At 41.7% G+C, this 24,578-nt stretch overlaps 1 protein-coding gene across 1 annotated transcript in view; it reads left to right on the forward strand.

The window, feature by feature from the left end:
* LOC138615758 (voltage-dependent calcium channel gamma-2 subunit-like) overlaps positions 1 to 24,578 on the forward strand; it is a 70,076-nt gene extending 45,498 nt beyond the window's left edge. Inside the window, exons 3-4 of the mRNA XM_069689565.1 lie at positions 16,870 to 17,010; positions 22,328 to 24,578. Coding sequence (XP_069545666.1) covers positions 16,870 to 17,010; positions 22,328 to 22,860 — 674 coding nt within the window. The 3' untranslated portion in view covers positions 22,861 to 24,578. The remainder of the gene's footprint in view (positions 1 to 16,869; positions 17,011 to 22,327) is intronic.

Consider the following 24,578-nt stretch of genomic DNA (forward strand, 5'->3'; position numbering starts at 1 on the left):
TACACAAACAGGGTTGAAGAAGAAAGTCATGTGATGGAGGTCATGTTCAAAAAGGTCGTCCGAATAGTGATATAGATTAGGTTGGATGGATCATAACCAAAAACTTTCTCCCAGTAGACCAGGTTCATGTCAGTGACAAAGCAATGTGGAATTTTTTGAAGTAACATCCGTAAGTTACTTACATAAAATACCACATTTAACATATCATATGTTTAGATAACTTATTTGAACTCAAACCATGAATTGCTTTCTTCGAGCCAGGTAGTTATTTTTTTCCTAAACTTAACAATGTGTTTTTTGGTGGCTAATACTTAGGCATCATACTTGTCATGCGTCATTGATGCAAAACATGACACTGTTGAGGACTGATAGATGTATTACATACTTTGGTGAGATACCAGGTCAGAAAATTGAGAGCAGATCTGGCCAATGAGGTCAAAAGAAGAACGGGGAAAGAAAGCAAGTAGGCTGTGACGCAAGATGGCAAAGACAAAGAGTGGCATAAAGCTGAAGAGGAAGGCTGCAGTGTAAAGTTAGAGCGTAGAAGATGAAGAGGGGTGAAAGGTGGAAGTGGAAGGATAGGTATTCATGTGGAATAAGAAGGGCAGCAGAAAGAGTGATGAAGTCTTAAAGAAGACACATTGTGCGAGGTGAAAGAGGACAGGAGGAACTGGTATGGGAGGAAAGCAAAGGACTAGGAGAAGGGAAGGTTGTGGAGGTGAAGGACAAGGAGTAGGGTACCAGTGCAGCGCTGTCGCTCTCCCAGCGGCTTGCCAATTAGGACACTTTCTTCTATAAATACTCCAGGCTCTGCTAAGTGGGTCACACCTCTCCCTCTCCTCCTTCCTTCCATCCATCCCTCGCCTCCTCACTCTTGCTTTCCATCCATCTGTCTGTCCATCTCCGCCGAGGCCTTCACGCCTGTCTGACAGCTGGTGGATGGAGGCCGTGGGGTGGAGCGGGAGATGATGGGGAACAGGACGGAGAGGGAACTGAAGTTGTTGTCAAGTCCACTCAAAATGTTTTTCCGAAAGTTTGTGAAAGTTTGGTAAGAACATGCAGAACCTAGACATACAAACTTTTAGTTGTAGACTGGATAGTTTTAGACTTCGTGAATGTCTAAGGGAGGTTTCTAAGTTGGTTGTAAAGATTCTCTTAATATCTTTAAGGCTTTCTTTGTCGCTCTTCAGTATTGTATTTCTACAGCCATTTAGGAGGAGATGGATGCCAAAACTGTTGATTGGCAGTTTAGTATATTTTACACTCTTGTGGCCACTGAAGCCACAGCCGACCATTTTTAAGTGGAAATGCTATTCATTTTAAATGTATTATATTTTTCCTAGTTGTACCACCAAACCTTCATTCATTGCTTTCTCACTGTGTCGCCATGGCAACCAAATAAAATGAGCTGTGTCTTTGCATATTTGTTTGTACATTAAGGTACAAATATTAGTATCATCAACTTATTGGCTACTGGTGTCAGTTCCTGTGTGTACCTGTTACCATTATAAAGATAATTATCCTTTATTTGTGGCCCAGAAAGGAACGATACACAAGAAAAACTCAACTGGGGCAAATCCATGAATAAATATGGTAATTTGATTTGCCAGATTTTAGCATATGTTTCAATGGAATTTGTTTTCTCGCTCTACAATGATTTTTTTTTTTCAGTTTAACATCTTCTCTGTATCCTCTTGAGAGCTCTTTCATCATATACGTATTAAGACTGCACAGGGCAGTTTCTGCAACTGTTTGTATGCACCATTTGGCTAGCTGTGTCAGTTATTGCAAACCTGATAAGCCCATTCATTTCTAACAAAAACACAAATCTTGAGTCACTGCATAGTTTAATAGTTAAATAGTTCAAAGAAATACAAATCTCTGTGTTATCTTTAAAATAGCTGTTTTAAACAAACATTATTGCATTTTTAGTGACTATTTTCAGCAGTGAATTGCTGTATATTTGATGCACAGATGAGATGTGAGGAACGTTCAGACACACCCGCGGTTCATTCTCACTCCATCCAGATTACCACGTCGGGACCCGGGAACTTCACAGTCATTCGGCTGCCAGTAGATTATTAAGGTGCACACTTGGTAGTTGGAGCATAACTTTACACCGCTGGTCACCTACTGTCAGTCGGCTTTCCTCTCAGCCTGTTCCCGGGGCTTCCCATTCAAACTGAGGCAGAGGCCAATCAGCTGTTTAATATGCCGGTGCACCGTTTTGTGACATCATCAGTATGCGACGGTCACAATTTATTCAAAATACAATTGTTAATCATAAAGACAGGTTTGTCTGAGAGGTATTTGTTGGGCTCAGTGAAGGGAAAATGGATTTGTTTTCAGTTTTGTTTTTTGCAGTAAGCAGACAAATCATAACCTCTGGGTTAAGATATTTGCTTTATTGTATGTATTATTATAATCAATCAGCTTGATGGGAGGGGCTTATTACATTTAAAGGAGCCTCCTGAGGATGGAGGGTCAGTGTGGGCCAAGTTACAAACAAGATAACAGCTACTTTGTTGAGGCACCGTTGACTTCTGTAACTTTTTGGTTTGGAATTTTTTTTTTTTTGCAAACATTTTTGTTGTTTGTTGGTACCTTTTTCTACTTGTAAATATATTTTAGCCACCAATCTGCACTTCTGGGAGACAAGCACACAAACGTTCACCATCACTCTACCTACGACTACATCATGTTTTTTGTTATCTGAGGGCCGAGGCTGAACCCTGTCACACTGAGTGAATGAGATGTTTTTGTATAGCATAAATGAATAAGCTTCAGTTTCACAAAAAGTACTTGTCAGAAATGAAAAAACATTCTTCATCCTGTTTACACATGCCTTTAAAAGAACCTGCGTGAGAAAGAAAGAAATAAACTGTTATGAATATTGTACACAATTAACAGCTCAAATTAAAAATAGCAAACCCAATTTATGTATGTACATGCGTGTATTTGTGTTTCTGTCCAGGTAAACACCCCCACATCACTTGGACTGCAGTATAAATTGAAATAATAACTAAGAAAGAAAGAAAGAAAGAAAGAAAGAAAGAAAGAAAGAAAGAAAGAAAGAAAGAAAGAAAGAAAGAAAGAAAGAAAGAAAGGAAGAAAGAAAGAAAGGCAATACTTTATCCTCTTTTTTATCGTATACCTTTTTCATGGGATTCATTGATAGTAAGGAAAGTGTAGAATATGGGCTTAATTACATAAAGAAACCAGTTGTTCCTCCTAGAGAAGTAGGTATTTATTGGCTGAGTAACTAACCTTTAAATTAGATATTCAGCCAATAAAGTCTGTTTTAAGTGGAGTTGTTGGAAAGCTGAGTACAGCCTGTATTCCACATCTAAGAAACATTGCTGCATCAAGTCCCTAATTGTATGTGACAGCGATCGTTTTGCACGCTGTTCCTCTTCTGTTTGTCTTCTGAGCATCATTTTATAGATTGCGGGATTTAATTATTATAGATGCGCTAACACACTGACTCTTGCACTCTTCGCTTTTGGTTTCCTGTAATCTTCAGTGATATGGTTATCAAAGCCCATTCTACTGTAGCACTCACTGCAAGTCCCTCTGACTAACAGTGTCAGCTAAATTACTTCAATAACAATGCAAAGTGTGGATGATGACACATTCTGACATGGAAATGATGCAACATTTGTTTATGGAGGCAGGATGTTTTTTTTTCCTCTATTACTCTGCTTCAAATTCATATTGTCGTACACAATCTCACCTGGAAGCTTCTCAGTACAGCTCACGATAGAGCAGCTCGACTGGACTGAATGGGTGCCTTGTTATCCAGTAGCCAAGATATGGGAGACCATTGCTTTTCAAAAACCAAAGCCTCAAATGCCGCTTCTACTACTCCCAGGCAACGGCTGCCACTTTGAAATGAAATCATTGTTTTTACTCTCAGGAATATGGTATAATAAAGATTGCCATGGAAACTCATGGAAACAGTAGCTCTCAGTATTTGTTGACTAACAGGTTCTTGATATCCTCAGAACAATAATGTCCATCCTCAAACCGCAGAATTATTACAAGGAAATCCACCCTGAATCATACAGGACAGGAGACCTAATCACTGATGCAAGCGTTTGCTTTTGGCAGTCCTCATGCCTAATCTACAAAATACTTTGTTTACCAGTGCTTCCTACTTCTTTCTCCACAGTCAAAGGAAGGAGAGTGTGTGGGTGTGCAATATACAGACCAGTATTGTGCTTAAGTGTGTAATACACCTGTCAGCCCACTAGAAGGAACCGTGTCAGTGTCACGTTTTGCTGCATCTAGGCGTGAAAAGAACACACATGAATGACCGGCCCATTAAAAAGAAATGGTAAAGATTGTGTGGGATACACAGAACTTCCACACAGAAGACCAGGGTTTAAATATGTAACCGTATTAATACAAAAGACAATTCATTTTAGGTAATGTAAGAAAATTACTGATATTACATATTTAACATACAAAACACATTCAGGAACGATACTTATGTAAAATCACTTATTTTAACCCAAATCAGGATCTTGTCCTAACTCTAATCAGCAAACTGCCAAGTGTCACTGTGAAACCAAAGCTTTGTCTTTTCTGAAACCTAACCATGTGGTTTTTGGTGTCCAAACCAAAGGCACCATACTTTTCATGCCTGGGAAAAACATGATACCCAGACACGGTATCCTGTAGTGGACTGACGGGTGTAGTACATGCTTTGTTGTGATACCAGGTTGCGATACACATAAAGTGCGTGGGGAGAGAGAGTCACACCCACATGGGTGATTAACAGTAAAAAATTCGAACCAGACCCAATTTAACTGTGTGAATATGAGTCTGGTCACGTTCCATGAGGAATCATTTGCTGTCTTTCCATCCTACTGGACGTAGACCTCGGGTTCATTTTGACCATTCAGCATGCGCCGAAGTTGGCTGACACTCAGCCTCCGCTGAAACTAGCTGAAGCTTGTGTCCACCAATGCGTTTTTTTCCTGAGCACAGCGTATTGTTTTTATTGTTTTTAATGAACGCCAGCAGCTTGACAAGGTGCTGAGCGTTTATTCTGCGCTAAGCGGTGAAAAATTCTGTTTTTTTCCTGTCACCGAGAGTTGAAAAATGTTAGCGCTGTGCCCATCACTGTCACCAGTCAACCAAATCACAGTGAAGGAGGGTCAGAACAAACGCGGTTAACCACCAACACAGGTTGTTGATTGATCCGTCCTTCAGAGTGGCCGCGCAAACGTAAATACGAGCCCGAGTTCCCAGACTGTTATCACAGCGAAAAAACACTAACGATGTGAGCGACGATTGCCGCAGCCAGGCTAACAACGTTTTTGACCCAAGATTGATAGTTAAATGTTTACAAGTGCATTTTAACGACATCAAATGGTCATTCCTCTTGCTCTCCCATGTTAACTGCCCTGAAGAGTGCTTTGTGCTGATAAGGACCAACACCACAGAACACGATGTAGAAACTGTCAAACAAGGCGGGAGACAGCAAAGAAGTCTTGACATACTCTTCTTTTGTCGAGGCATCGTGATACCTCACAAGTGCTGCATCAGTTGTCTTCAACTGTAACCTGCACTACACAGGATAAAATGAACTTCAATGGACAACACCTGCTGCGACATCGCTGACTGGGATGGGTCTGAAAACAGGGCAGTGGAGCAGTTGTCTCTGGTTTGCGTTATTAGTCTGGGGATGAACTGAAAAGAGAGAATAACGAAGTGCAGCAGATGTTCAGTTTTGGTGGAAAGAATCCACAGATGAAAATGACTGTAACTCATTTCTAGTAGAGACAGACAGAAATGTCACAATTTATGAACACTGCTATCATTTAGAACACTTGGAACGACTGAAACAGCACTAGACTAATATTGAATCGAGGATGGAAGTCATCATTCATTTCGGATTCTTTACACTCTCTCTCTTTCTTTCCCCGAGGGCCCTTTCGATCTCTCTGCCTCAGTCTTTTGCTCTCTGAGCTGCCCCCTCTCCCAGCTCCCCCCAGCCCTCCTCTCCCTGGGTGAATTTGTACATGTGGTTATGTAAGAGCGAGCAGCCAGCCTTCGTCCTGCAGCAGTTGTACTATCAGCCACAGAGAGAGAGAGGACGGAGCCACCACCCCAATCCTTCACCACAGCATAATATAGAGGACAGAGCCCATGCTTTACCTTGCTGGTGTTCTCATCTAAATCACAGAGCAGAACTGTCACTGCAGAAGTCCGGTTCCTCTCTTTGAGTCGACTGCATTTTGAGTGTCGGGTCAAATTTTCTTTTAGATTTTCTCTTTTGATTCGGGTCTCTCCTTTTTGAACATTTAAACTTGAACATAAGGGGTTTGGTTAGGTTCTCTCCAGGCCCATTTTGGATTGAATGCAACATTTTGGAACCATGAGGATAATCTCACAGCACAATCACTGTCTTACATTGCTCGCCAGTGGAGCATTTGGCAGTGTCAAGCTGAATTTTAAAGGACTTAGTTAAAAATTCTGCATCAGACAAAATCACAAACTGGGGCTGCAACTAAAGTCAGAAGGACAAAATTAGACAAGGACGTGCCATTCACCTCTGAGACTCTGGGATGTCCTACGTAAAACATTTTTGATGTATAGCCTACAGTCCATCATATCTCTTGCACTGTGTGCTATTATTGCACTTGACCTCCTGTTGTCCTTGAACCCTGAGTTTGTAGTTGTTCATCATATTATTTAGGTGACAATATGTCCCTTGGCATCACCATGATCTGTTCATGTAGATTCCCTGTTCCCACAAACAAGAGTAAATAAGAATATTTATTTATTTCCAGAAATGGAATAAGACAGAGTGTTTTGTGTCCCTGTATATGTCAAAGAGCGTATTTTGAATTGGATCACATTTGAACTATGTGTATTGGGAGCTTAATTTAAATCATGTGAAGTATAAAAAAAAAAATTTGTTTAGCTACTATCGCAGCTGTGTGCTTGCAGAGTTGTAAATGGTAAATGAGAAAGGGTGTGAAGTACATAACACACAGGGTGTGAGTGTGTGCGAGTGTGTGAAGTGTCTATGTGTGCTGTGTCATGCATGGGGCCGATGAATGGGATTAGATATAGCGAACAGCTCAGCACTGGCCCTAACTGGCTTGAACAAGGCACAGTGTTACACACACACACACACACACACACACACACACACACACACACACACACACACACACACACACACACACACACACACACACACACACACACACAGACCCACGCACATTTGTGTTTATACTTCTATGCTTGCGAGAACCCTCACTAAAAAATGATTCTCTCGTATTTCATTCCAACCACCACAATCACTGCTTAAACTCAAATCTAACCACTGGTAAATGAGTCATATGTTCATGGCATTAACCCTGTTTAATTCCCCAGTGCAGCTTTTGACCACTACAGATGCCACGGACACACAATGTATGATAATAAGAAAGTTAAAAAAAAAATTTTACAAGAAAATTCCACAGAAAACTTTTGAATAAGACCGTGTTTTTACTGCTATTTACTCAACTGAGTAAAAACTTGCTGTGAGAAAGTTTAGCCTGCTTTGAGTTAGGCTGGTGGAGACTTACTGATATATGTTCTCCCCTCGGGTGTTACCATAGCTGTATGGGTGCACTGCTCTCCTTCATACAAAACCCATATAACCTACCCGACTCGACTCAACTGATACTGATAAAAGCAGAGCTCTCATACACACTCGCTGCCTTCAGCACTTTCCGTACATGCCAAACTGAAACATGAAACGGAGGAACAGACGGTTCGGGGTTAGGGTGCCCTGCACTTTATCGCTTAAAAGATGAGCCAAATTTCCAATAGTCAAAATGCCTGGTATATTTAGAAGTCCAGACCCAGAGTACACAAAGTTGAGAAAAACCACTGAAGAACATTTCAGAACTACCTGTAATGCTCATCCATCAAAAACAGAGGAAGACTACACAAGTCAAAAATGTTTGTCAGCAAAATATGTCATATTATATATATAGTGCCTAAAGAGATCATTTAACAAGTGTTAGTACTTTATTTGCATGTTGGCATTTGTATGGGCCAGTATCAGCATTACATCTGAATGTCTACAAAGAATAAAAGATACCAGTATATTTTGCTCATGTTTGCAACATACATGTATTTAATCAAGTGGACAATAATTCAAGTAAAAAAACTCGGTCAAACCCCAGAAGCTACATGGATGGAACGTGTATGAAAGGCTCGAAAGGCTTTCAATTTGAAATCAGGGATTTTAACTTGAAACAGACTTGCAGCCAATCAATCAGTTGTGAAGCATTCTTCTGACCAATGGTGACTTCAGCTGTTTTCTCCAGACAATGTCCAGATTATTGTCATAAGAAACAGAAAAAAGTTACATTGCATTATCTGATTTAATTTGTTGGGAGCATCAGCCAACATATTGTTTTGGGAGGACAAACAACACTGTTGTTCATAATGAATAAGATGTTCACGTACTTACAGATAAATGGCAGAAATATCCCGGTGTTGAACTGAATTGTTTTTGCTGATGCTAACATTATAAGCATTAACAGTGGTGCTGATATTAGTTAGCTGCTCCTGAACTGCATTTAGTACTGGTTGTGTAGACTTTGCTGTGTTGTTGTCTGACTCTGTTTGTGTTGACTTTGTGGCCTGTTGGAGCCAGGCCAACAGTATTGTAAGGTTAAAGTAACATTATTTAGACTAACCACTGGCAGATAAATGCAGGCAGTCTGAAGAAGGGAGAAAGGACTACAGGCAGTTTTTAAGAAGTTATGGTGTGCAAAAAAAGTCATGGTACATCAAAGAGTGAAATGTTGCAGTGCCGGTACTGTGTACTTGTGAGTCACAGCCCTTTACGAACTCATATCATGTTTTATAAACGAATTACATTTTTGTTGGTTCAATCTTAATATACAAAACAAACAAATCGAGTGAATAAATGTTACTAAGTAAAAGGTTATTTTCTTCTGAGATGCAGTTGAAGATAAATTCAAAGTACATACAAATATGAGCCTCAAAAGTAAAGTTGAGCATCTCTTTAGTTGTATTTAGTTATTTCACACCTGTAACTTTTTACTAAAATTATAATTTTTGTTCTCATCAAAGCCGAATAAACCACTAAACATAATTAGGAACAGATAAAATACCGAAAATATTTTACTTCAGAAAAATATCCTCAAATCATTAGGTCCAAAACTTGGTCCTTACAAGGTTGGAAAAACAACACACACACACACACACACACACACACACACACACACACACACACACACACACACACACACACACACACACACACACACACACACACACACACACACACGTACACAGAGTCCTGGTTTTCTCTGAATACACTGAAGCAGTGCGCAATCTGTTGCTATAATTAGAAAGCTGGATGCTCGTACATAATGCTAATACTTCGGATCGGGATGTTAGGAGACACGTGACGTCACCCACCGATGACGTCATGTGAATCACTGATGTCACCGCAGCTATTTTTGGAAGCCGAGTTGTGACATGGAGGCATATCACGATTTACATGAGTAATACGGTATGATAATAACTGGCAGGCTGCGCAGGCTCCTCCGTGTGCACTATTCATACGAAAACACACACAAACACTCACACAGGCACATCCAAACACACAACTGGGGGAGGGGTGTGTGTGTGTGTGTGTGTGTGTGTGTGTGTGTGTGTGTGTGTGTGTGTGTGTGTGTGTGTGTGTGTGTGTGTGTGTGTGTGTGTGTGTGTGTGTGTGTGTGTGTGTGTGTGTGTGTGTGTGTGTGTGTGTGTGTGTGTGTGTTCATTTTCTTCTAATTTCAGTTGAAGAATATCAGTTTCTTTTCAAAAAAAATGATTCTACCTGTGAACATGTTTCTCAGCCTTGCATGGACATACACACACACACACACACACACACACACACACACACACACACACACACACACACACACACACACACACACACACACACACACACACACACACACACACACACACACACACACACACACACACACTCAAACACACACAGGGATAGTTATTCCCCTGTAGCTGTTTTGCTGAGTTCCCACTGCCACATGTTATTTGCTGCTGGGCTCTCCCACGTGGGCAAAGTGTGTGTGTTAGATGTTAGATGTGTGTGTGTGTGTGTGTGTGTGTGTGTGTGTGTGTGTGTGTGTGTGTGTGTGTGTGTGTGTGTGTGTGTGTGTGTGTGTGTGTGTGTGTGTGTGTGTGTGTGTGTGTGTGTGTGGGAGACAGAGAGAGCGAGCAGATTGTTCCTGCAGTGGAAGTGTACAGTGTGTATGGGAAACACCCCACTTTGGCGAGTGAGCGAGTGAGTAGGTGGTTGGCTGATCGATGAGTATGTTCACTTTGTAGCTTGTTGAGCTAGTGTGTGTGTGTGTGTGTGTGTGTGTGTGTGTGTGTGTGTGTGTGTGTGTGTGTGTGTGTGTGTGTGTGTGTGTGTGTGTGTGTGTGTGTGTGTGTGTGTGTGTGTGTGTGTGTGTGTGTGCGAACTCAGGGAGCTCCCATGGTGGTGTCCACCCCCGCCTCTATAATTCAGCCACAATTACAAGGCTCTCCTCTGCCGCAGCTAATGAAACCATAAGTCAGCCGGAGACACACATATAAACACACACCACTGCAGCAGAGCCAACCAAGCAACAGAAGAAATGAAGGGAAGGTGGAAGTGTAAGAGAGAGAAAGAAAACGTGGAGGTTTGAGAGTGTTGGTTTTTGTGTGTGTGTGTGTGTGTGTGTGTGTGTGTGTGTGTGTGTGTGTGTGTGTGTGTGTGTGTGTGTGTGTGTGTGTGTGTGTGTGTGTGTGTGTATATCATAAACATACAGTAGTGCACAGTACATATTGACTCTGTGGATGTAGGAATGACACAGTGTCACGGTTTTGCGTAACAGAAGAAAGAAACAGCTTGTTGCAGGTTCTGATTTTTCAGATGAAACGTCACACAGCTGATAATTCGTTACATTGAGCATCAATTGTAGAAGTATATTACAGTAACAGTGTCATCACTCTCCTTTCAATAACTGTTTCTTCCTTGAACAATAGTAATATAAGGCCTTCCGTGTGCTCTGCTAATTTAAAGATGCACCAGTAAACAAATAATCTTGCACGATCCAAGAGGGAAACATAGAAACAATATTACAAAAGCACTTACATGCTGATAATCAGCAGACAGGTGACCTGACCAGAGTGTAACACCCCCCTTCGTCTAATTATGAGCTCCATCCCACTGCAATTGAAATTGTTGTATTTTTACATGTATCTGACCATACAAAAACAGCAGTCGTATCTTTTGACTACTATGTTGGAGAGATTGTATATAATCTGGCAATATCGGAACCATAACAGTGAGATCTTCTGTGATGTAGCAATTAAATGGAAAATGGAATTGTTTTTTAATCACTGAAATCTTAAGTCGGCCATATGTTTGTCACGGGGAAACAAGTCGTATCATCAGAAAGGGGAAGTTCTGCTGTTCTGTTACTTATTGACTAACGGGCAGCAGTGTGGAAATGGGTGGAGAAACTAGTAAAGACATCATTTCGCAGATGCTTGATCTGTCTTATAACTTAATCACTTCAGTATGTAAAAACCTGTGACTATCATTACAAAGCTTGTGTCTTTCTTGGGATATGTGTTCCATATAATGAGTTTATGATTGATTCACACAGAAGTTGGTCGAATGCGTATGGAGACGAAAGCGGAGCTTCACATTGTAGCTGTAATATAATGCGATGCAAATTTAAAATGAATTGTTGGAAAGGTCAAGTAATGCCATTTCGTTTAATGTGTGTTGAACTTAACTGCAATGAATTCTTAGTGAGAAATTAAACCGAGTCCGGCCCCGTTCCAGTCTCCTCAACAAGGCAAATCAAAATGAATGCCATGAATATCAATTGACTGCTCACCTGTGCAATGTCAGCCTCATACTCTAATTTAAGTTAATGACTGCTTTGTCTGCTCATCCCAAACAAGCGTAACCCATCAGTGATGGAAATGCATTGATGACTTTTTTTTTCATCATCATTTTTAAATATTTTGTTTTTGTTTTTAAACATTGTTATTAAAAGAAGCAAGTGATCCGAATTTTGATAAATAAGAAGTTTATTCTTTTAAAACAACACTGCACCTGCTGAACTGGAGCCGCTGAGACTACTGCTGAAAATTTGGATTATTGGTATTCAGTTATAGTAGTCGCAACTCGCTCAAACGAATCACCAGACCAGCTTGTGTGCAGTCTGTATAATCAGGCCATTAAATTTCTATTGATTTTATTGTGTTGTAATGAAGTAATGTGTTTTGGAACATAGTATACTGTATATACTATTTATACAAGAAATAGTATATGTCAGGAAACATAGTGGAGTATTATTAAGTATAAATATGAACTATCATTACGTTCCTACATTACACCACTGGTTTGTTGCGTAACAAAAACCATGAGAATGTTGAACTGCTTCAAAGTCATTGGATGTCGCTAGCAAATTATCACTACACGCAACAAGATGATGGAGATCTGGAGCACTGTCTACTGTGTTGTAGTCTTCGGGGGGAGCAGCATCAGGGACAGAAATATCAGCAGGGTCAATAAACTCATTTACAAGGCCAGAAATACCATTAGGCAAAACCTGGATACGTTTGAGTCAGTGAGGAGCAGCAGGTCACTGAACAAACTGCTCTCCACCGTAGACAACTCATCCAATCCATTCAAAGAGAAAGTCGATCTCATTTTCCAAACAGACTAATTCAGCTAAAGAACATTTTACGAAATCATTACCTTCCACCACAACACTGTATAACAGGTGAACAAACTGTTGCACTAATATATTTTTTATCATTCATATATTGATCATGTGGATCCTTATGCACATTACCAAGAACAAACAAAAACACAGACTCACTTTGGGCTCCATAGCACCACTAGAGGTCAGAAACTCCACAGGGTACCTTTAAATCTCTCATCACTAACATAACTATAATGTTTTTATTTAGACTGAAGGAAACTGCAGCCTACACGGACAAAGATTCAGATCAAATACCAATCAGATGCTATGGTGGTGATGGATTTATTTTTGCCATAACAATGGCACAGATACTGTATCTGAAAAGTTTGACTTAGTGAGATGCTCGGTGTGATTGTTTGGTACAGTATGATGAGGCAGGGTGGCCTCAACAAAGATCGATTGTAAACAAAGATCAATCCACAACCGGGAAGACTCAGTTTCAATCCCCACGGCAGCCTCCAGCATGCTTGACAAAGAAACTAAAAAATCCACTGTAGATGTCTCCTCCCGCTGCTGCCACTGAAACTCATTCATTCTCAACTCTCTCCGTCTCTGTGCCATGATGTGCTTGGTGGCAGGGTGCGCCTGGAGGCCAGCGCATTTAAAAAAATTCTTTCTTTTAAACTCCTTGCCTTCTGCTTAAAGCGCAAGTGCAGAGAGGGAAAGAGAGAGAGGGAGAGACAGAGATCGCTGGAGGCGAAGTAGCTTCACAGAGAAGTGAAGGCCTGCAGTCTTCACGCTTCTCCTCTTGTATTGTCTTCTTTTTCCTCTTCTGCTCTCATTTCGGTTTCTCCCTGCATTCTTTTCTTCTTTCCATTTGTTTCCCTATTCATCCCTCTGTTCTCCTTCTATTTTGTCAATGTCAGCTTTCCATCGCAGTTGCCTTTTATGTATCGTCCTGTATTTGTGTCTGTCTTTGTTGGAATCTCACATCCTCACCCAGCTCGTCTCTGTTCTGCAACTCAGTGCAATCTCTCATTGTGTGTTTCTCATTCAGTTTGGTTTTCTATCCCTGTTCACTGTCAGAGTAAATGAGTCCCTATAAGCAGCACTTGATAATAGAAGTTACACGATGAAACAAACAACATTTAGGTGGCATAAAATAGATACTTGGAAAATGTTGCAGAGCCACAGCCGGAGTGCTTACGTTATTGTAACTTCTTCTATATCCATGACATCAGGGGTGAAGGGCTATTTGATCCGGAGCCGCCTGTGACGGGCGCACGCACACGCGCACACACATACACATGCACAATTAAGTTGTTGCTGTTTCTGAGGTTGTGTAACCGCTGTTCCTACACCGGCAAGTTCATACACAGTTAATAATGTACATGATTGCTGCTTGATTTCAGTAATATCAACAATATGATCAGGCCATTGTTGTTCTGGTTTACTCCTTTAAAGTTTGGATTAAGAAATATACAGTTTCTGTCTGTGGAAATGCAAGAGGGCTTTTAAGTTGAAAGAAACACAGGAAGTGATTTTAATGCATAATTCAGTAACTTAAACAGAGAAAACAGTAGCAGATCAAAATAAGGCTTCGAATTGACATCGTAAATAAATCAACACACTTTAAACTTCAATATGACAACTTTAAATATGTGATTTGTTTTAATTGGCTCTCTTGCACAACTTATGCTTTACAGATGATTGGACCTTCAAGCACTTAAAAAATAGAAATGAATTCCAACTGAATCAAAAGAACTGTAAACATTTGACTTCCTCTCTTGCGCTCCAGCAACACTACACCTATCCATAATACCCACTAATGCTCTGTCTCTCTAATGTCATTATTCACCTAGTTATGGCACTGACTTAGCATGATATCAGCCACAGCCGCATAAGGCCCTTTGGAGGGGGTCTTTATTTTCATACAAGTCAACTGGAAAATTTGAAAAGTCAAAGCCAGACGTAGAGTTTTCCACAATCTCGTGCAGCTAATGTTACAATACGGCTGTCTAGCGTCAACTGTTACAATCTGCCGGCGACAGCTGTCAGTTCAGTCAGACTAAATCAGTCACTGGGTAAAAACAAGAAGCCTGATTATGTCTTACTTTCCTCTGAAATCCAGGACGCATTGTTATAAATGGGACTACGGACACTGATGTCATTGTAAACTGTATGTGCAACAGCAGCAACTACCGTGGATGGGCCAACAGTAGCCAACAGTCAATAAAATGTTGATCAGAAAACACAAAGCTTCCATATATTATGTGCTCTGTGTATGTCTTTCAGTGTGACAGAGTATCATCCGGCAGAGTGCTCACCTCTACTGAGAGATCAATCACAGGTGTGAGTGTGTGGCAGGAGGCATTTGTGCTTACTCTTGAAAAAAAAAAGATGTGTGTACGTACAGTATGTTCCTGGTATGAGGCGCTTTTCCACCTTGAAGACAATTTGCTCTGACGGCACTTGTCAATGAAGAAGAGGAGATGAGGTTAAAACGAATAGGATGGAGGAGGGGGAATCTTGGCACAGTGCCAACTCTGAGGTCACCTTAATATTTGATCTGCTTCAGTGAATGAAACCATCGCAGCACAGAGGAACGGAGAGAGGGAAAGACACACGGTTGAACAGGGGGGGTAAAAGCAGAGAAGGAGGTAAAACAAAGATGGAGAGTTACAGAAACAAAACCAAGGACATGACATGCACTTTGTTTATTCAACAGTCATTTTAGGGGCAGTGCCTGGTATATTATAACTCCATTATTCAGTCTAATTCTGATTTTGTTTTCATTTATTTGGGTAGGATGACTTTGTAATTTACCACAAGTGAAATGATTTCACAAGTACAGTAGTTCAAGTTCAACCAGAATTACTTCATGTGCTTCTTTTCAGTGATGATACCAAATATCAGCAAACAACTGAGTATAGTGTCTCATTTTTGGAAATTATTTCACTCCAATCATTATGCTTCACTCTTTCTTCAACTGAACATGAACAAACATTATTTACTCAATCAGATATCAACTGAACTGACAGCCAACATGTCACGATAGAGTTGTATTTCACAACAAAGGTGTGGCTCTAGTGTGTCACAACACTCCGTGTGTAAGGATATAATGACACATTAATTACCAACCCAAGCTTTAATAATTATGATGTCATGTACCAGAGCTGCAGAATTATGCAGGAAACTGTTTCAGCTTGAAAAACCACCAAATATTCAGGAATGTGACATTGGTCGCCTCAGAGGCCGGATCGAGCTCCATGACCACAGCAGCGGCGTGACAAGCCTGAGGCCAATCAGCAAATCAGCCACACAGAGGGCAAACAGACCGATAGCTGATGGACAGACTGATATCAGGGGTGAGAAGCAGGACAGAGAGAGTCCGAGACTCAGATACTTAGAGAGATGGAGCGATGGAGCGATGGAGAGGGGTCTGATGGACGGAGGCAGATGTGCTGCCCATTGGAGTAGAGATCCTCAATGTGGATAGAAAAGGAGGCGGAGGGGAGAGGTGGGAGGAAAAAAGGTTTGTTTAGGTAAACACATAATAATAATGATGATTATTAAAAAAAAAGAAGATAAAAAGTCAAAGTACAGTTTAATATGATGCTCACTATACAGTATCCTAAGACACCTTGTTTCCTTGGTTGCTTAGTTTTGGCCATTAATGCCGTCAATCCTTTTTCAAATACACAAAAAAGGTAGCTTGACTTCCTGCCCTTAAGTGGTGTTCAGTATAATGTTTTATACTTTTTTTTTTTAAATGGTACCATCAGAATATGCTGGTAGAGACATGGTTTAAAAAAAAAAAAAACACTTCCTGTTATGCTGTCTGGTGATTGTAACAAGCTGTTTACAGGCCAAGTTATTTCTCATGTCCTTCAGGTACCACCTGAAATCACTGGCTTCCTCAAATAAAGCTACGTTTTAATATGTTTGCTATCAATGCTTCATGAATTTCTTACCAGCAGCTTAAAGGTGTTCCATCCATGTCAGCTATAATTTAGTCATTCCCGTCGTCACACCATTTGTACTCATAATCATATCTTTAGCAAGTGTCCGTTGGGGACAATTATGACAACTATTTTTGCCTTGATGCGTGTGTGTCCAGGCGCTGTACGAGCCTCCAGTATCTTCCCCATCCTGAGTGTGATCCTGCTCTTCATGGGGGGGCTGTGCATCGCCGCCAGCGAGTTCTACAAGTCACGCCACAACATCATCCTCAGCTCCGGCATCCTCTTCGTCTCCGCAGGTATGAAGGGAAGGAGGGGAAAATGAAAAAGGAAGAGTGAGGGGAGGATGGAGGGGAAGGAGGATGACAGACGAACCAGGAAATGTCAGATTTAAAGTGGGTGGGCAGATGGGGGCAAAAGTGAGAGATGACTGAGGAAGAAGTCGGAGGAAGTAAAAGGAAAGGAGGAAATAGAAGGAAGAGGAAATACAGGATCAGTGTGAATGAATAAAAGGACCAATGAAAGAGGGCAGGGGAGGGATGATAACAGAGGGTATTTCAAGAAAGTCAAGTAACATCATTTGTTTCACCTCTGTCAAAGTAATGGATGGAAACTAATACAAAATTAGACTTCGGGGCAAAACTTCAAGCTCTAAACACAAAATGTATGATGTTGAGGCAGCTAACATGTTATCAACCAGTGGCTAATTTGCACATCCAGGTGATGGGGGCAACGTTAGCATTTACTTGGTGGTACTTTTGGCCACCTGATGAATGCAAACCGAATATTAGTCAATAAAAAATAGCAATTAAACTATATCGAATGTTAGAATACACAAATAAACAAAGCTCAGGACAATGAAAAAGATTTGACTGATTAACAACTGATGGTGCGTTTACGAGCAACTGGGAAAGTTACAATGTCCGAGTGGTAAAACACATCTAAACATCTGTATAAGTGGGAATATCTCAAGGAAACATGTAGACGTTCTGAGCTCCATTTCATCCCTGTATTATTTTTATATGGATGATGATGAGGTTGTTTGTTACTTTTCTTTCTTCTGACAGCAGAAGTAAAACACATTTCTTTGCCTACTGCCATGTTGCCTGTTTTTGAAACTCTCAACTTGAAAGTGGGATGTTCTCAAAATGGAAACTCTCCCAATTCCAGCCTGTCTGAAGGCACATTGAATGCCTTAACCGTCCAACTAGTAATGAGTGACCTCTGATTCTGTTTCTATGGTCCGAACATTGTTAATCACCGGTGTATAAATCAAAATTTAAAAGAGGATACGCTGAGGGCTGAGAGCAGAAAGAGGTGCAGAAAGTCACAGTCGCAGAGCAGTATTAATACTGCTGAAACAGGCAATGACAAACCTGGAGATGAAACCATTAAGGAGGAGGGTAAAGCTGTGACGGTGCTCAATGACCACCGGGTGATGTGTCGCGCAGCGTTTGACGCGTGTGTAGCCTACAACACTCGCCTCAGGATGAAGCTAGGGAGACGAAGATAGTGCAGGTTGCCATTTTGCCACAGCACTTTTGTGTTTTTTGTGTGTGCATGCATGTACTATGGTTCTAGGCCATGGCCTACTGTGCTGCACTAGATAACTAGTTCCCCTCCAAGTCAGAAGTGAGAGATGCAGTTCTCTCTGTTTCTCTCTCTCTGTCTCACTGTCTGTGTCTGTCTCTCTCGCCCTGTTGCTAGGCTAAGAGGAGGCCACTGGGATTACACTCTAAAAATAAGGTGTCCCTGATACTCTTTTGCTCTGATCCATCTCAATCAGGCCCTCTCAGTCCTCACCCCTCAGCCTGGGTCTCTATGACATTTTACAGGATTGTTTTTCGCTGTTTATTTGCATATTTGTCCTTTTGTCTCTCTGTCCATGTCTATTGCTGGCTACACATAGCCAGAGTGCTGATGTGTGATAAGAAAACTGGAAGATCAAAACAAAGGGAGGAAAAAAGAAAAGGGAAATGGAGAGAAAAATGTGAGACAAATGAGGAAGATTCACAGAGGTGGGCAAGAACGTCTGAGGAGGGTGAAACAGATAAAGAGGAAACAGAAGTGATTGAGCAAAAATAAGGAGACATGAGTGATAGAAAGAGCTGGCTGTCAATAGCCACCGCTGCTGAAATGGGTACATGTGGTCTGTTAACTGCAACAAATCCTACTCACATTAACGCTGCTGACACAGATAGGTCTATAATAAGTTATTAATTCATTTGAAGCACATTTAGTTCTTTTTTTTATCCTTATTGATCAGCTGTCTTCATCTTCTTTGTGAAGGACACTTATTTGGCTACTTGTCTTGGTGGACAACAACAGCAAATGAAACATAAACAAATGGAAAATGAAGTACATGCATACAAAATGTAAAAGCATCTTAATTATGAAAAGCCTTAAAATCACTGTAGATGTCATCCCAAAGGGCTATATTGCCTGTATGCTGTGACTTATTATTGAAGTGAAGCAGTTGTCTATAAAGAGTCAAAATAATGACAAATCATCATTAGTCATCTTTATCTCCCAGAGCTTCTTGTGATGCTAAGATGTCACCGTGCTAGTGGCAGCCCGTTGCAGCAGCTCCCCAGATGTGTTTTTGTTTTAAGTATTTTTTGTTTTTCCCCCTCTCTTCTGAGTTGTTTCTCTTTCTTTCACGTTTGTTAAGTGACGGTCAGACAATGGACCGTAACTTTTTTTCCTTTTTTCTGGTGGCTTTTCTGTTAGTTGTTTCCCTCTTTGTAACGGAGAGCCACGCACAGTGTACTGAGGGCGCCTTTACTCTCGCGATCAGCTGATCGAGCTGAGTAAACCACTGCTGCTGCTGCCCGGAGCGAGGCCTGAAATCCCGGACGAGCTGCGGAGAAGACGTCGGGGTTGCAGAGCTGGAGCTAAGCTGAAGGCGAAGAGAAGGAAATTCAAACCATCGGTACTGGCGATTTTAATGGGGAACGTGAGGTCCTTGGGCAATCGCTCGGCGCGCTGATTAAGACCCAGAGGGAGTACCGCGAGTGAACGTTCCTCCATCAGCTGATGCTGAGGCAGCAGTGGACACCATCCACTCCACTGTGTCTAAACTGCAGACTAAGCATCCCGGTGCATTTTTGGCAGTTACTGGAGACTTTAACCAGTCTGGATAAAGTACTGCCAACTTTTCACCAGTATGTTAACTGCCCCACATGGAACAATAAAACCCTGGATCTTCTGTATGATAATGCCATGGATGCTTACAGTGCTACTGCCCCCCCCTCCACCCCGGTAGGTCTGATCACAACCTGGTCCTGCTGACACCAAAGTATGTTCCTCTGGTACAGAGGCAGCCTGTAACCACCAGGACTGTGAGGAGTTGGACACAGGAGGCTAAAGATGCCCTGCAGGACTGCTTTGAGTCCACGGACTGGGACGTGCTGTGTGGACCACATGGGGAGGACATCAAGAGCATGATGGACTGTATCACAGAATACATCAAATTCTGTGAACACTCCACCGTACCATCCCGGACTGTACACTGCTTCCCCAACAACAAGCCGTGGATCACCGGTGACCTGAAAGTTCTTCTTAATAAGAAGAAAGCAGCCTTCAGGTCTGGGGACAGGGAGGAGCTCAGGAGAGTGCAGCGCCACCTGAAGGAGAAGCTGAGAGAGTGCAAGGACTCCTACAGGAGGAAGCTGGAGGCCAAACTCCAACAGAACAACGTAAGGGAGGTGTGGACCGGTATGAAGGAGATTACTGGGTTCAAGGGGAGAGAGAGACAACCAGGGGGCTCCATGGAGAGGGCCAATGAGCTAAACTGTTTCTTCAACAGGTTTAGTTCACAGCCCTTAATGGTCTCCTCCACACACCACACCTCCCAAACACCTCCGCTGCCTTCCCCCCTCCCCCCTCTGACCCCCCTGGTAAGCTGCATGGACACAGAGCCCTCAACATCAAAGGGTTCTTCCACCACTGACACCATGAGGAGGTGGACATGGTGGAGGAGTACAAGTACCTGGTGTCTCCATGACAACAGACTGAACTGGAAGACCAACATCAACGCTGTCTACAAGAAGGTGATGAGTCGACTCTTTTTTCTGAGGAAACTTCGATCCTTCAATGTGTGCAGCAAGATGTTGGAGATGTTCTACCAGTCTGTTGTGGTCAGTGCTTTGTACCTCGCTGGGGTCTGCTGGGGGAGCAGCATTGGAGCCGGTGACACCAACAGACTTAACAAACTGGTGAAGAAGGCCGGCTCCATCATTGGCTGCGAACTGGACAGTCTGGAAAAGGTGGTGGAGAGGAGGACGCTGAACAAACTATTATCCATATTGGATAATCCGGACCACCCTCTCCACCTGCTGCAGGGACAGAGGAGCACTTTCTACAAAAGACTCCTCCAGCTCTGCTGTCACAAGGACCGATGCAGGAGATCATTCCTACCCACTGCTACCAGACTGTACAATAACTCACCTCTGGCAAAATCCATCACACAACAATAATACCGTTGGTTGTTTGTTTGCTTAAATCCTTGCACTATTGTTTAGTTAGTTTAATTTAATATTATTCTATTTTATTGTATATATTGTTCATTTTCATATTTAATATTTTTTACTCTGTTATTTGTATTGCTTTACCTGTATTTATAATGCTGCTGTAGCGGAAAAAAAAATTCCCGTGTGGGAATATTAAAGTATCTATCTATCTATCTATCTATCTATCTATCTATCTATCTATCTATCTATCTATCTATCTATCTATCTATCTATCTATCTATCTATCTATCTATCTATCTATCTATCTATCTATCTATCTATCTATCTATCTATCTATCTATCTATCTATCTATCTATCTATCTATCTATCTATCTATCTATCTATCTATCTATCTATCTATCTATCTTTTAATCAACACTGTCACAAAAGTTTTGATTTAATTTACATTGTGAATAGACTGCAGTTTACAATGCTTTACAATGATTCAGTGGTGGCAGAAGGTGTTAGATTAATAAAAAGGATTAAGTTTAGGATTGTGTTAATGTGGTAGCTAACTACTGTCAAAAAAGAGAACAAACAAATATTCGTATGGTACGTTGATGGGTATTGGGTTTGCACTGGTACCTGCTGCCTCCAGGAAACATCTAGATGCATGGTCTCTAATGCTGCCTTCTCTGGCTTTAGACAGTATGTTACAAAACTAACTGATAACAATATAAGGTCAATGGAAACATATACCTTCCTAAAATGCATTATAAAGTCGCCCGAGTACTTTATGCCAAAGTTGTGTGAAGCATTGTGGGTAGGGACTGCATGACATATTTTTCCCCGAGGGTTACCGTACCTGTGTACACATGTTGCCACGACTGTTCGGTATTGCAAAGTCATACAGACTGGTATAGTCAACTTGGATTGGCCGCTGCTCATATCAGCCTTAGTTAATACAGTCCATGCTGACTTTGACACTTCCTGTAAATGACAAAATGAAATGAAGCCCCAAAACATACTAAACTCATAGGGCCTCACTAGAATTGTTCCTGTACCAGATTCACAGCAGGCTGTGGTTGCTGAATATGTGGACTTATTTGAGTTTGACTGTATTTTAGTTCTGATCTAATCTGCCTCCCTCTTTCCCTATCCCAGGTCTGAGCAACATCATAGGAATAATTGTGTACATATCAGCCAATGCTGGGGATCCTTCCAAGAGTGACTCCAAGAAGAACAGCTACTCCTACGGCTGGTCCTTCTACTTTGGTGCCCTGTCCTTCATCATGGCCGAAATGGTGGGCGTACTGGCGGTGCACATGTTCATCGACCGCCATCGGGAGCTACGTGTGGGGGCCCGAGCCGCCGACTACCTCCAAGGAGCGGCCATCACACGCATACCGAGTTACCGCTACCGCTATCGACCCCGCTCACGCTCTTCGTCCCGCTCTACGGATCCCTCCCACTCTCGTGAAGCATCGCCAGTGGGCCTGAAGGCCTTCGGGACGCTGCCGTCCACTGAGCTGTCCATGTACACGCTGCCCAAGGGCCAAACGGGCACCCCGACAGCCACCTATAACTCCACAGAGAGGGACCACAACTTCCTGCAGGTCCACAACTGCATCCAGAAGGACCTGAAAGACTCAGGCGGTCACAGCAACACCGCTAACCGGCGCACCACACCTGTATGAAACTGACACAGACACTAACAAAAACCAGAGGAACTTTGGGGGGAAGCAGCAAAAGACAGCTCATGGTGTAAGGAGACAAAAGGAGGAAGATAAGAGGGCTTAAAATGGATAGATTGAGGAGTGAGGGGTAAGCGACAGAGGGGGAGTTCTGAGCGCTCCACAGCACCTCAGATAATCACTGAGTTTCTGTTTTAAAAAAGGAAACGGAGTAAAAATGCATAAAAAAAGAAACATGCATGATTTTCCCATGAACCATTGTTTAACAAGTTTTGAACATGTTTGTAAAGAGTTGAGGGGGAGGACGGGGAAAGATGAGGCGGGAGGAGGGCCTTCGGGACACTGGGGTGGGGTGGTGGTTGTCTCGGGGCTGTGGATCCGTGGAGTGGTGGGCTGGGCCAGACTGCCTGTTTAAAGGTGAACTTTATATTTTTTACTCTTCCTCAGTCTGATTAAAAGGGGGTAAGGTTTGCCCCTCAGCCCTGCCTATGAACCTGCCCTCGCACTACCATACCACAAGCCCCCAACCCACACACCCTAAACTCCCATAAACCCCACTCCTTTCTTTAGTTGCTGTATCTTCTTGATTTCATTCTTTATTCGCATTAATACTGTGAACCATTGCGGTGTGGGAATTTAGCAGGGAGCAATTCAGGCCGCAAAAAAAGGAAAAAAAAAAACAAGAAAAAAAACACATAAGTTAATATATGTATTGATTATATATAAATATATGAATATATATGTTAATAAATCATGACTTGACTTCCCTGAAGCAAAAAATATTAAGAAAAAAAAAGAAAACAAGGTAACTTACAAGTGAAACTAAATCGAGTCGTCATGGAAACTAAACCACGACCAAGGATTCATCGTGACTGGCTCATTTGACTGGCAAAGGCTTCAGCCTACTTGAAAAACTGATATTGGTTAGTATTAGACACATTATCACATTCTTTTACAACAACAACAAAAAAATATCTTTTGGCCTTCCGCCGAAACCCTGGCAGCCATCTTTGTTCAGGGTCAACTAGAGATGAAAAGTTGACCTCACTTTTTTTGTTTTCTTTTAGCCCCATAAAGGGGCGGAGAGAAGAGAGAACTCTGGGTAATGGATGGTCTCTCTGCAAACTTGAAGATGACTGTGGACAATGAAACGTCACTACTGCCAAAGACACAAAGTAGTGCGTGAGAGAACACGGCTACCAGCGAGCTGAAGCTAAGTGACTCCAAAAAATTAAGAATTTACATGCATGCTAATCAAAATCATCCGATCTGCTTTTAAGGAACCTATGTTTTGAACAATTGAACAATGATACCATGTAAGGGCAGTGGGAGTGACAAAGTAGAAATTAATGTTACAGTACTATGTCTATTTCAATTTTTTATTTTTATTTTGAGTGGGTAATTTGGGGTGGGGCTTCATTACGCTTGAAACAAAAAAAATACAAACTTTGGAGAACGTATCAAGGATTTTTTTAACAGAAGAAAATATTATCTTGCCTTTTCATTTCATTTTATTTTCTCGGTTCTTTTGAACTCTCACACAGCCTTATTCTCTTTCTTTATCTCATTTTTCTTGTTCTTTGGTTTTGCGTTGTGTTGTTGTAAATGAGAACTTAAAAAAGCGTAATGTCTTTCAAGGTGCCAAAACTGAATGATTCTGAACTTGGATGCATCAAGTCCTGATGACGAATAAAAATTGAACCCCCCCGTAGGGAACTAAA

The sequence above is a fragment of the Brachyistius frenatus genome, unplaced genomic scaffold (genome assembly GCF_029030835.1).
Source record: "Brachyistius frenatus isolate BFR_SWC_R1_liver_20210118 unplaced genomic scaffold, ASM2903083v1 Contig_7, whole genome shotgun sequence".
NCBI classification, from domain to species: domain Eukaryota; kingdom Metazoa; phylum Chordata; class Actinopteri; family Embiotocidae; genus Brachyistius; species Brachyistius frenatus.